General features: G+C 37.2%; 1 protein-coding gene and 1 pseudogene across 1 annotated transcript in view; one reads left to right on the top strand and one right to left on the bottom strand.

Moving 5' to 3' along the window:
* The first annotated feature begins 487 nt into the window (after positions 1–487).
* Positions 488–1,287, top strand: LOC103607812 (annotated as a pseudogene).
* A 5,562-nt stretch (positions 1,288–6,849) lies between these two features.
* Positions 6,850–13,858, bottom strand: part of LOC103607814 (putative N-acetylated-alpha-linked acidic dipeptidase) — a 7,824-nt gene continuing 815 nt past the window's right edge. Inside the window, exons 3-6 of the mRNA XM_008592280.1 lie at positions 10,769–11,033; positions 10,387–10,468; positions 8,560–8,652; positions 6,850–7,207 (exon numbers count right to left, since the gene is read on the bottom strand). Coding sequence (XP_008590502.1) covers positions 7,018–7,207; positions 8,560–8,652; positions 10,387–10,468; positions 10,769–11,033 — 630 coding nt within the window. The 3' untranslated portion in view covers positions 6,850–7,017. The remainder of the gene's footprint in view (positions 7,208–8,559; positions 8,653–10,386; positions 10,469–10,768; positions 11,034–13,858) is intronic.

Genomic DNA, 13,858 nt, shown 5'->3' with positions numbered 1-13,858 from the left:
CATCCGCCTTGGCCGTACGGCAGCGGGCGGCGGCTGGCAGAGGCGCTTCCTCGAGCTTGAGCTTGACGCGAGGACTCTGTTCCCCGCGGCCCGCCCGCCCGCCGGCCTCGCCGCCACCTCCCTCGCTCCCCGAGCGCGCCGAGCGCTGGCCAGAGGCCGGAGCGGAGCCCGGGGCGACGCGGGGCGGAGAGGGCGGGCGGGCGGTGGGAGCGCCGGTCTCTACATGGCGGCGGCTCCGTCGGGCCTGGCTGTCCGGCTCTCGCGCTCGGCTGCCGCCCGCTCCTATGGGGTCTTCTGCAAGGGGCTGACCCGCACGCTGCTTATCTTCTTCGACCTAGCCTGGAGGCTGCGCATCAACTTCCCCTACCTCTACAGCGTGGCTTCCATGATGCTGGACGTGTGGTTGCAGGTTCATATTGAGATCCATCGAAGGTCCCTGACTGGCAAAGGGTGTGACCTCAGGCTCCTTACATCAAAGACACAAAGCATGAGGGAAGGGAGAGGGGCTCTTGGCACCTGCCTGGCAAAAGTGAAGGATGACAGAGGAGAAGACTTGCACACACTATCCTGTAGCCTTAAGAAAAGAACAGAGAAGGGGAGCCCTTGTTCAGCTGATAAACCTTCCTGGATGAATAAGCCTGTGGTTGATGTAAATGGAGATTCACACAATGAGGTGCTATCATTGGAAACTTGAGAGATGATCTGAATGAGGCTGACCTCGTGCTTCACAATGGCAGCAAAGTGTGCCCATACTTGAAAGAATCAATAAGAAGAAATTCAGCTTCAGCAGCCACTCTGAGCAAAGCTGTGGGTCTGTTCTCTGCTTCTGCAGAAGAGCATTTTGCTGGGGTGCCCTTCAGTGTCGGGGAAGCTCTGAGGAGGGACTGTCTGGGAAGAGGGCCCAAGGCCTCAGACAGCCACAGAGGACAGCGCCCTGAAGGAGAACGTTGGGTGTTAGGACTGCCATATCACCAAAAACTGTTGGAAATGGGGATTTTAAAGGAGGGACCGCTAAGTCCTTTTCTTGAGGGGCGAGGCCCTGAGTTGGAACTGTCTTGCCTGCATTCTGTCCTGTTTGCAATGCTGCACACATAGCCTGAAGTACTCCTGAATGATGACACCAAATGTGTTTCCCTCGACTGGTTAAAGCCCATGTTTTCAGAGCAAAGAACAGAATACAAGAAAATGCTTTCAAGTATAAAAAGTACTTCAAATGGTCTGTAGATAAAACTGGGGTTACTGGTTCTATGACCTTTTAAATTAGCAAATCAGTTATGCCATAGTTAAGGTACAAGCAGAATAATAAGAATAGATTAATTTTTAAAATTATCTTAGAATAATTTCTTTCAAATTAAATCTAGATGCAAGTCCCAATTTCCAGTGCAGCTGCTAAGTCTCTGCTTTGGTTTGTATGACCAGACAAGTTTAAGTCGAGTTTAAACTTAGAAAAAGCTGGTTGATGTGGAAGGAAATTTTTGAGCATGTTTTAAATTGTGCTTGAAAGACATTCAGAATTGGGAAACCTTTTTAGGAGAATACTGATATATCCTGTATAAATGTCCAATTAGAATGTAACGATTTAACATGAAGTTCAATACCCATTCTAAAGGGCTACTGTCCCAGATACTGTCTGTCTCTTCAGCTTGTCTCTGATCACCTAATGGAAGTGAATATTTGTAAAGTCTACCCTGCTGGACTTTTATGAAGCCTTGCTGAGTTTATGGAGAACTGTTGCCATTTCTGCATTTTGTAGAATAATTTTGGTGTGCAGCAAAATTTGTTTTCTCACACCCCTTTCCTTTCACTTGAGATGTGATTTAGATGGAGGCCCTATGGTGAAAGTTGCAATATTAAACTTACCTTTAGAATAATCCTTTCTCAAACTAGGAACACTAGTAGTGTTACTTTAAATAAAAATGAACTTGAGACTATTTGAGGTAGCTCAGTTACAGAGAGGCAATTCAAGTATTTCCCTTATAAAAATCTCCCAGGTCTAGGAATTGTTTCTTTTACACCAAGATTTTTTGAGGTAACTCCTTTTTATTGTTTGTTGTTAACTTTAATAAAGATAAAGGTCATTTAAGAGTAAGTTTTTAAGGACTCCCAAAGTGAGACTTAAAATAGCCATTTTGGGGGATTATTGATTGTATATATCAGTTTATAGTGTGTGCTAAATTACTATGCCATGTGCTATTTTAGTGCTTTGGGAAAATGAAAAAAATCTGTTCTTTAGCATAATAAATGTGTCTTATTTAAAAAAAAAAACTATTCAAGAAGATAGTGACGTCACTCTACTGTGAATTTCTAAAGCTTGCCACACTGCAAAGCTGAGCACACCCACCCCACACCCCGCATAAAGTGAGACCCAGCCCAGAGCCCACAAGGGAAGACCTATTCTCTGGTAAGGCAGCCATGGCCCTACTTCCCTTATTAAATCTTTCAGGGCCTTTCTTTTTAGACGGTGATAATGTTGTAACAAATCCAGCCACAATTCTACTGCAGCAACAATACCAAGGAAAATTGCACCTCTAACTAGGAAGTCATTCATCCCTGGATCCCGGAGCTTCCAACCCAGAGAAGAGCTCCCCAGTCCCAGCTCCTATTGCTGCCATGTTTATACCATAACTACTCAAAAGATACCATTTTATACCCATTTTAGAGATTTACAAACTTAAGAACAAAGTGCTTTAATAATTTGCCTGTAGTCATACTCTAAGTGGGAGCACCAGGGTTGGAACCCAGGCAGCCTCTCTTCTAAAATTGTGCTCCTATCATTGCACTACCTCTGTGAATAAGTTATATTAAATGGTTGCCGAAGTATGTTCTTAAGCCACAGAATTACAAAATGCTTTGGGGGAATTCATAGTGCGTGCTTGCAGTACTGACTGAAAGTTCACAAAGATTTCAAGTGTTTTGTGGGTCTTCGTCTGTTTTTTTAGAATGTTAATGTTCCCCTTGTCCCACATCTATCATATTGTCCAGCTCTCTATCAATGACATCAAAAAAGCCTTTTAGCATGCTCAGTCAAACCTCATTACAAAGGCATTGCTGAAGTCCTAGTGCTGACACTGCTCCACTTTGCCAAGTACATGATTTCCCAGACAGAGCTCCATATATGTGCGCTACTCTGATTATTTACAAAATGAGTGTCTGATATGGACTCTGCATAATAGCGGGATGGAGCCACAACAAAAAACCAAACTTTGTCTCTAAAGAGCTTATGGACTAGTAGAGAATACCAGGGAAAAGACAGTCATCCCGGATCCTCCTAGAAGAGATAACATCTAATCTGAAATCCAAAGGATAAGAAGAGGAGTCATTTTTTCTGAGGGTGAAGTCCACATGACAGCTATTATCATGAGAAAAGGTTCAGGTTCTGACCTGTTGCTGGTTTGGTGCCCCCATCTATACTTAGGCCAGAATACTTTCTAAAATGTAAATATGACCATATCCCTACCTTGTTAACCTTACTATGTGACATTTTATAGACTACAGGAAAATAGTTACACTCCTTTGGATGACGTCCCAAGCATGACAGGATGTATCTGATGCTTAATGTATGGATGCTTTTCCCCGTACTGCTTGGATTACAGTAACACTGAGTTCTTTGAATTTCTCTAATGTGAGACACTCTTTCTTAAATCTGTTATTTTTTATAACATGATTACTTTGCCTGTGGGAATATAAATAAATAAAATCACTTTGAAATAGCTTGACATTGCCCAGGAAAATTGAAGATGCACACATTTTACAACCCAGAATTTCCACTTATAGATAGGAATTGCCAGGAAAGATAATCTCTCGAATATTTACATTAGGAGACATGTTCATAGGAGTAAAACACAGAAAACATTCCAAATATCCACCAGTAGAAAAGTGAATAAATATATTTTATGTGCCAGTTATGCAACTTTTGGTTCTTCCACTCCAAAGTCACTCTTTGACTGTCTGCTTTTCATAAAGGGATCTGGGCCCTTTATATATTTTTCCTTTCCCAAGTGGTTTGATGTTAAACTTTGTGAGTAGAAGGCATTGGAGAGACATTTCAAAAAGGGGATTTTTTTCTCGCTTTCCATTGGCTCACTTGGCAGGCTCTGCACTGCAAATGACTTCTCCAGCATGGCCCCTACTGCGTACATGGCTGCACCAGTGCCCAGATCTTGCATTGCAGGCTGCTGCTATAGTACCTGGTTCCTGCAGTACATGGTGGTCAGCAGAACCCAGCACCCAAGAGCTTCGCCTGACACTGCCCTTGGTTCTCTGTCTTGATGGATCCTGACTGATAAGTATTACATTCAGACAAGTGAATGCTCTATATTAAGGATATCTGCTGAACACTGGCCACAAAGGCTAATGAAATAGTCAAGTATCAGAAAAATACACGTAGTATGATTTTATTTATAAAAAGTTCAAAAACCACAGAAAGCCAAAACATGTAAAGATACAGTAATGTGTGCTTAAAGTATAAAGAAAAAGAGTAAAGATAAACCTGAAATTTAAGAAAACGATAACCTCTGGCAGAAAAGGCACAATTGATCAGCACTACGTGGGGGATCCAAACATAATGGAAATGTTTCTTTCTTAATCTGATTATTGGGTTTACAAATATTCATTTCTATTATTTTTAACCGTACACATATGTTACATGTAACCTTATATATAAATAAAATGTTTCTTAATTTAAAAATAATAATCTCTTATGGTAAAAAATGACTACATTTACCAGGAATGTGATTAGATCAGAGTTTCCTAATTAATGTGCTAAGATAAGGTTCTTGTCAGCTTGGGGTGGCCAGGCAGGGCCTGAGGAGGCCTCTGGCTTGGAGCAGCCTTGTGCATTTTCCTCAGTGTGCTCTATAATAAACATGATTTTCTATGTGTGCAATCACATGAATAGAATTGGAAGTGCTGTAGTAGACTTGATATCCTAATAATTAATGCAAGGTAAGAGTTTTACTATGTTACTCTGCTCTCTTTAATTTTAATACTTAGTTCAATTTCAACTTCAGAATAACCTATAATTAGGGCCGGCCCGGTGGCGCACTGGGTAGTGCGCCGCTTGGGAAGCGCGGTGGCGCTCCCGCCCGAGGGTTCGNTTGATGTTAAACTTTGTGAGTAGAAGGCATTGGAGAGACATTTCAAAAAGGGGATTTTTTTTTTTCTCGCTTTCCATTGGCTCACTTGGCAGGCTCTGCACTGCAAATGACTTCTCCAGCATGGCCCCTACTGCGTACATGGCTGCACCAGTGCCCAGATCTTGCATTGCAGGCTGCTGCTATAGTACCTGGTTCCTGCAGTTCATGGTGGTCAGCAGAACCCAGCAGCCAAGAGCTTCTCCTGACACTGCCCTTGGGAAGATTTGTGGTGGAATGCCTCTGGCAAGACGTTTCCTCATAAATAGCTTTCCACAGTGATCTAGAAGGCAAGTTTCTGGGGAGTTCTGGAATGAGAATTTGCAGCAAGATCTGTAGTGAAGCACCACAGTGGCTTCTCTACTACTGAGTGTGGCCCATGGAGTGGAAGGAACTCTTCATTGGCTGCTCCAAATCAGCCCTAAGGATAGTGGCTACTCCTTTTCTCTGTTACGGTACAGCAGTCCTTTTCTCTGTTACTCGTTTTTTATTTAGAGTTCTCCTTACCTTTTGCTATAAAATAGTTCACTGCTCCAACGCTGTTATAATTAATCATTCTTTATATAAACTTGCCCTGTTGACCTTACTGTGTAGTTTCTCTGTCTTGATGGATCCTGACTGATAAGTATTACATTCAGACAAGTGAATGCTCTATATTAAGGATATCTGCTGAACACTGGCCACAAAGGCTAATGAAATAGTCAAGTATCAGAAAAATACACGTAGTATGATTTTATTTATAAAAAGTTCAAAAACCACAGAAAGCCAAAACATGTAAAGATACAGTAATGTGTGCTTAAAGTATAAAGAAAAAGAGTAAAGATAAACCTGAAATTTAAGAAAACGATAACCTCTGGCAGAAAAGGCACAATTGATCAGCACTACGTGGGGGATCCAAACATAATGGAAATGTTTCTTTCTTAATCTGATTATTGGGTTTACAAATATTCATTTCTATTATTTTTAACCGTACACATATGTTACATGTAACCTTATATATAAATAAAATGTTTCTTAATTTAAAAATAATAATCTCTTATGGTAAAAAATGACTACATTTACCAGGAATGTGATTAGATCAGAGTTTCCTAATTAATGTGCTAAGATAAGGTTCTTGTCAGCTTGGGGTGGCCAGGCAGGGCCTGAGGAGGCCTCTGGCTTGGAGCAGCCTTGTGCATTTTCCTCAGTGTGCTCTATAATAAACATGATTTTCTATGTGTGCAATCACATGAATAGAATTGGAAGTGCTGTAGTAGACTTGATATCCTAATAATTAATGCAAGGTAAGAGTTTTACTATGTTACTCTGCTCTCTTTAATTTTAATACTTAGTTCAATTTCAACTTCAGAATAACCTATAATTAGGGCCGGCCCGGTGGCGCACTGGGTAGTGCGCCGCTTGGGAAGCGCGGTGGCGCTCCCGCCCGAGGGTTCGGATCCCACATATGGACCGGCTCCCGCTCACTGGCTGAGCGAGGCGCGGGAGCAACGCCGAGGGTTGCGATCCCGTTGCCGGTCCCTGGTCCGGTCGGGGGCAACACTGAGGGTTGCGATCCGTTGCCGGACACGGAAAAAGACAAAAAAAAAAAAAAAAAAAAAAAAAAAACCTATAATTATAGAATAAAAAGTCTCCTTTTTTATCTACGGAGAGAAGAAAAAAGAATGGGCAAACAGATGTGCACACACACGAGGGTACTTCAAAAAGTTCATGGAAAGATTTGTATTCTCTTTTAATTCAATTTTTCCATAACTTTTTTGAAGTACCCTCATCTGTGTTTGTTTGTGTGTATATCCTTCAACTTTTTCAGTTCATCGATATTACCCGCCATGATTCTTTCTGAGTGATATACCATACAAATTCAACATGGGTTCTGTAAAGAACCCTTTTAGGCTACTTCTCTCAAAGTTCCTGCTGCAGCCTGTACTGTAAAGGATGCAATAGAAATCTGTCTCTTCACTTCGCCCCAGGCTTTGGAAGGGTCCACTTTGCTTTCAATATCAAACAGAGCATCATAAATTCCTGGGAAGGATTCCCCTGCATACTTGTTGTGGCTGCTTGGAGCATAGATGATATGCCTGTTGACAAAACAGTTTGCAGTCTATTAGTAGTCCAAATGACACACAAGAGACAAAGAGGACTCTATGATTCCTGGATTGCATATTTCTAGTTTTATGATTTGAATAAGCCACTTGTCAACCAAACTTCCAAGTTCAATCATCTCCAAAGACTAATCTACGAAATTTGTGTTAATTAATTTTGACATTAAATAGATAATTTAAAGTGGCTCAGAGCTACAACAACAATAGCAACAGCTGCTGATTACCTATTATGGACCATGCCTCGTATTCATGAATTTACCTACAATTTTTCTAATCCTTACAAATAAACTCTATACAGTTGATATTAGTATTTCAGAGGAGGAAACTGTGGTCTGAGAAATTAAGTGATTAAACGATTTGTCTCAAGGCACACTGCAAATAAGTGCTGATTTGCTGCTATACCACAGTAGCCTCTGAGTTATACCCACTACTGTGATGATTAAAGTCCTGTTTGTTTTCATCCCACTTACTACTGTATTTTTTTCTTCTCTTTAAAAAAGCCACAATAGGCTGCTAGAATGCTTAGCTCAAAGCATGAAGAATAATTACAATTTTGTGATGTTCCACATGACCTAGTCAAGAAAACTGTTTTATTGAAGAGTCTAAGGCAGTTCATGCAATAGCCCTAGAAGAGAAGGACTAACTCCAAAGTAAAGGGGTGAAGAAGTAAATAAGCACATTCATGCTTCCATTGGCAAACCAGCCACCCTGTTTGGACGTCCTTGCTCCCAAACCCTTTGAGAATCCCTAGACTGAAACATGAGGCCATTTCCAGCTGTCTAATTATCAATTCATTCTGCAATACTTATTAAGAATAGCCTGGGAACAGTTGATGTTTATCAGAAATAATACAATTATCACAATTTAGGGGGAAAGAAAACCTAGATGTCAACATTAGGGGAGTGAGTAAATAAATATCTATTTATTATATATTATACATTTTTATATAGATTTATTAAGTGTGATGTGAATACATAAACACAAGTATATTTAACATAGGAAAGATTAAAATTATATACACCAAAATATAAACAAGATTTTATATTTGGCTGATGGAAATGAGGAGATTTTTATTTTATTCCTGTGACTTTCTGGATCTTTTACATTCCCTAAAATGAACATATTTGTCTTTTATAAGAAGAAATGGAAAAAAGATAGTAAAAAAGAAAGATTCAAGAATCTACATGAAGAAACCATATATTTTTTACTTAGTGCATATATTTTGAAATTTTCTATTTGCTTGCAAGAAATCAACTATGAAATTTTTCTACAGTGCAAAAAATAAGAAAAAGTGATGTTAGAGCAAAGAGACATACTATTTTTCTTACCTATAGAAAGGCCTGCCTGGTAATCCTAAAGGATCAATAAATGCTCGTTCCAGAAACATCAGTTGATCATTCATAATTCTCAATAATATTGGGCTAAAGAAGGAAATAAATATAGTTATAACTTCGCGAAATGTATGTACTACTCAGCAAACTAAAAATTTAAAGCAAAACTAAAATATTTTTAATTACCATAATATGCTAATTAAATAACAATCATAATTACCATATTTAAAAAAATCCTATAAAATACTATTCTGCTATTTCGCTTGCTTCATATTTTATAGGTATCATATTATATTGTCTTTATAATCATCAATTTTAGGGTTACAATGTGTTGAAATTGGTGAATATTTAATCTAGCAAATTCTTTCCTCCTAGGCATTGTTTTGAATTACTTGCTGTTACAATTTTATAATTCATATTTTTCTCTGAGCAGTCTTTTCCCCTCCAAACTTGAGACTCTTTCTTTCAGCAAAAATTCAAGAAATGGAAATACTAGGTCACACTATCAGAACTCTATGATGGCTCTTGAAACTGTTGCAATGTGTATTTATGCCCTCCAGAAAAATGCGAGAAAAATGCAAGAGCCCCTGCTTCAGTATACCGCCTGGAGCAATGAACACAACCAACTTTTAAATTGTTTTTAATTTAATACGAAAGTAATACAATAGTATTTTCATTTGTATTTCATTTTTTGAATTATTAGTGAACTAGAATATTTTGCTATATGTGTCTTCTTTTTGAATTATTTGTCTTGTCCATTAGCGATATTTCCAACTTTGTTCTTTTGGAATTTCTTACAAAATAAGTTTCCAGCTCTTTTCTCTTTGCTTTTTAGTATTAATTTTCATATTCTGAACCATTTTAATCTTTGCAAATCTAATGGCATCATTTTCCATTGCTTTTTAATTTGGCATCTTTCTTTCAAGAAATTTCCACTTTTAATAAATAACTCTTCTACACTTGTTTATGTTTGTATAAAATGTGGAGAGTCTGAATTTACTTCTTTTATTAATTTCTAACAGAGATTATATAATATTATTTATGAATAATTCTTTCCCCATTGATTTCTACTATATCTTTCATTACAAATACTTTCTTAAATATCACTGACCCTTTGTCTAAAGCATCTATTCTTATTTTTCCATGTATTCTTGCATCAGTACCCTAGGATCTGATATTTCTATCATGATATTATGTTTAATACACAGTAGATGTTCATCCTCATAATTCTACTTTAAAAAAATTTTCCTTAGTGTTCTTACATTTTTTTCTTCCATCTTTATATTTGGCTCAAAATATATTTTATGTTTGTGATTTTATATAGAATTAATCCTAAATGATTAACATTTCCAAAAATAATGGCTTCACAGTATTTAACATTCTTTATAAATAGAATTTTGCCAGCTGAAAGTGGAAATGAGGAATTCTATGTGGAGATAATGACTTTAAGAAAAGGTAGTGGGAAATTATGCTCTGAAAATAAGGCAATTTGCTGAAGTATGATGTATTGATGGTGAAGGAACAAGAGATAAAACTGGAGAAAGCTGGGGTCACACAGTGGAGAATCATCGATACTAAGGTGGGCATGTTGTAACAAATCAGTTGGCATTGAGGAGGCATTGCATTTCTGAGTGGCACAGTTCTCATTCAGAATGTCGGAAGTAAGTCTTTGAGAGATATGGCAGACCTGTACAGGATTTGTTAGAGTGGAGACACAGAAAACAGCAAAAAATTGCCACAAATATTTCAGCAACAAAGAATGTCAATTAGTATTTCCTTTCAAGCATATCTATTATATACACAACTTATAAATGTAGAACATACTTGGTTTTCTCGAAGTCTTGTAGTCTCTCACTGAACTGAGAAGCAATTTCTGTAAAATTCTTTACTGCAGAAAAAAGTGAATCTAAAATAGAAATTGTGGTCATGAAAAGCTTAAGAACATTTCTAATGGAATTGTTCTACAGTTCAGGAACAGGGAACAATACAGAAAGCCATGTTCTTTTGTGTTTTACAAGGTATCTGTACTTTGTGTATCATAAGATGTGGGAATTTATGAAATGAAAAAAAATATTTATAGACAAAATATTTGATTATATGGAATAGCAATAAATAATAAATGAGCTAAAAACAAGGTAGGTCATTACACTTCAGAGATCAACAGAAACATATAGTTAATGAAGTTGAAAGAGAAAGTGTAACATACCAAATGATACACCATATGTTTTCATTTCTTGTGGATGTTTCATTGAAATATTGTAGATTTTGTCAGCATACTTTCTTAAAACTACAGCATAATCTCGACAGTCAAAAGGGAGCACTACAGAATTGGCTAGTTCAAACACCATCCCTCCTCGAACCTGGGCCACAGTAAGGTGATATTTAAATGTTGGGTCATAGAACTTTTCCACCAATTCATACGTTTCATAGACACTGTGATACAGTGGATAGCTGCTGAATTTGTTTGTTTCCTACAAAAAAATAATAAAATACATCTCTTGTAAGATAGTTTATAAGAAAATGCCTAGCACCATGTTTACTATTAATATCAGTAAGAATGTTTGGTCAATGGTGATTAAAGGAAAGTACTTAAGCACCTACTTAGTAAGCTACTTACTAAAAGACTAATATTATAGTATTTAAACACACTTTAGGTTTGTGCCAATTAAACTATATGTGTATATGATGTAAATAATATTATAAAAACTTTTTTTTAAGATACCTAAGAGGCTTGCCTTTAAAAATATAGATATGGAAATGTTTTTAAAACTCTGAATAAAAGACAGGACATTATTGCATTTGAGTAAAAATAATTTAAGAAGACAGACAGAGAACTTTTAGAGGCAAGTAAATAAGCATTATACAATATTATATAGGGGAGTACAATAAATTGTTTAATCACTGAAATTCGATGGATAAACGATTCTCTGACAGGCAGTGTGCTGAAGAGTGGAGTCTGAGAGGTGAGGGGTTCAGCAGTAGATCTGAAATCTCACTAAGGACAGAGAAGGGATACTAAGACAGGTGCGAGGAAAGCCAAGAACATACAAAAAGACAAGGAGAGGACTTTTCAAACTGTGAATTGCTGATTTATGTCTTTGACCATTTTTAAGATGCTCATTTTTTTGTTATCGATATAAAAGAAAACTTTATATAACAGTGTGTTGAAGAGACTGGAACTCTGGAATTATCTTTACAGGGTTTGAATCTGATCTTCAAGACTTATTACCAAAAACTTTAGGTGTTCACTTCACTTTTCTTAGCAGTAGTATTCTCATGAATAAAATATAGATAATATCAATATCTACCCTCACCACCACCACTGTATTAGCCTAACATTCAACCTCCATGGCAGGAGATTAAAGATTTACAGTCTGAGAAGAATAACTTTTTCCCAAAAAAGACCTTTAGATACCTAATGTGGGCTGTAAATCCCCAGCGGTCTTTGTTCTGTTTGGAATTGAGTTCAATCTCTTTCAGCTGTTATAGCATCCCTATTGCAATAGTCTTGAATAAAGTCTTTCTTACCATTATAATAAGTGTCAGAAGATTTTTTTCTTTAACAACACAGAACTGAAAAGTGAAGTTGCAGCATAAGCATGTTATTTATAAAAATAGAGGTAGGTATCTTTTTAAAAAGTTAAGCGAGTTCATTTGATTAACAGAAATTAGTGGTGGGGTGACCATGTAAGTGAGATAATGAACCGCTTTTTTTAATCATAAGCTCTTATGGGATTGACATTTTATAAACTACGTACATATGATACCTGATGAAAGTTAAACTATAAAGGTTATCATTAGCAACAACAAAAGAAATCATGAGTTTTATGTGTTGAGAGTGTATTATGCTACTTGTTATTTAATGATTTGCTGTTTGTTTAATGATGGGAGACACAATAAGATACAAAAATTCAAATATGTTTAGGTCTGTATACTGATTAATTTTGGATGATAATGAGGATAGAGGAAGCACAGACACTTCCTCCATTTCTAACTGAAATGAATGAGTGAATACATTGCCATCAAAAGAAAAAATATGTATATTTAAGGGAGTCCACGGAAGTTCAAGTTGGCAGACATGAGTATTGGTGCCAACTGACCTGTGAATATAGGGCTCAGGATATAGTATGTGGGAACTATACCATGGAGTAGGAGCACCATCGACCTCTGAGACTTCCTTCTGCTCGCAAATTCCTCTATTCCTCTAATGCTTGAGTCTCTTCATTGGAGCCAGAATTGTTTGTTTAATATATATTTATAAATATGGCTGAAAATTTCCCAAGCATGGAGAAATATGACAGCAACCAGATACAGGAAGCTCAGAGGTTGGCAGCCAAATTCACTCCAAGGAGGAAAACTCCTAGACACATCATGATCAAATTATCGAAAACCAAAGACAAAGAAAGCACACTGAAAACAGCAAGAGAAAAGAAACGCATGACGTTCAACATAGCACCAATACTTCCGTCAGTGGATTTCTTTGTAGAAACTGTACAGGCCAGAAAAAAGTGGGATGATATATTCAAAGAGATGAAGGAAAAAGACTCTCAGTCAAGAATTTTGTATTCAGCAAAACTAACCTTCAAATATGAACCAGAAATAAAGTATTTGCCAGAAAAACAAAACCTAAGGGAATTCATCAACACTAGACCTGCCTTACAAGAAATGCTAAAGAGAGTTCCTCAATCTGAAAGAATAAGATATGAAGGAGCAGGAAGAAAACATTTAAGGTACACAGCTTATTAGTAATGTAAATTCACAGACAACCTCCAAATAGTCCAGTGTTGTAAGGGTGGTGAATAAACTGCTTACATCCTTAGTATGAAGACGAAAGGACAAACCTAACAAGAAAATAACATATACACAACTATATAGCACACAGGCAGTATTAAAAGATGTAACTTGAAACAACACAATGTCAAAAAGTGAGGGGGAATGACGCCAAAGCCTGGAGCTGGCTTTGTTTTTTTTTCTTAGATATCAAAATTAAGTTGTTATTAGCCTAAAATAATCTGTTATACCTATAACAAGTTTGTTTGTGAGCTTCATGGTAACCATAACACAAAAACTTAGACATACTGAAAATAAATAGTGAGTAATAAATATATAGTACCAGAGAAAACCACTCAATTAAAGAGGAAGACAGTAAGATCAGGAAAAATAAATCAACAAATCAACCAGAAAAAAAAAGTAACAAAATGGCAGAATAGGTTTACATGTAAATGGATTAAATACACCAATTAAAAGACACAGAGTGGCTCAATGGACTAAAAAACAAGAACACCACCTACAAGAA

The sequence above is a fragment of the Galeopterus variegatus genome, unplaced genomic scaffold (genome assembly GCF_000696425.1).
Source record: "Galeopterus variegatus unplaced genomic scaffold, G_variegatus-3.0.2 Scaffold7732, whole genome shotgun sequence".
Classification (NCBI taxonomy): Eukaryota; Metazoa; Chordata; class Mammalia; order Dermoptera; family Cynocephalidae; genus Galeopterus; species Galeopterus variegatus.
Note: the sequence above shows the minus strand (reverse complement) of the source record. Positions and strands in the feature narration are given on the sequence as shown.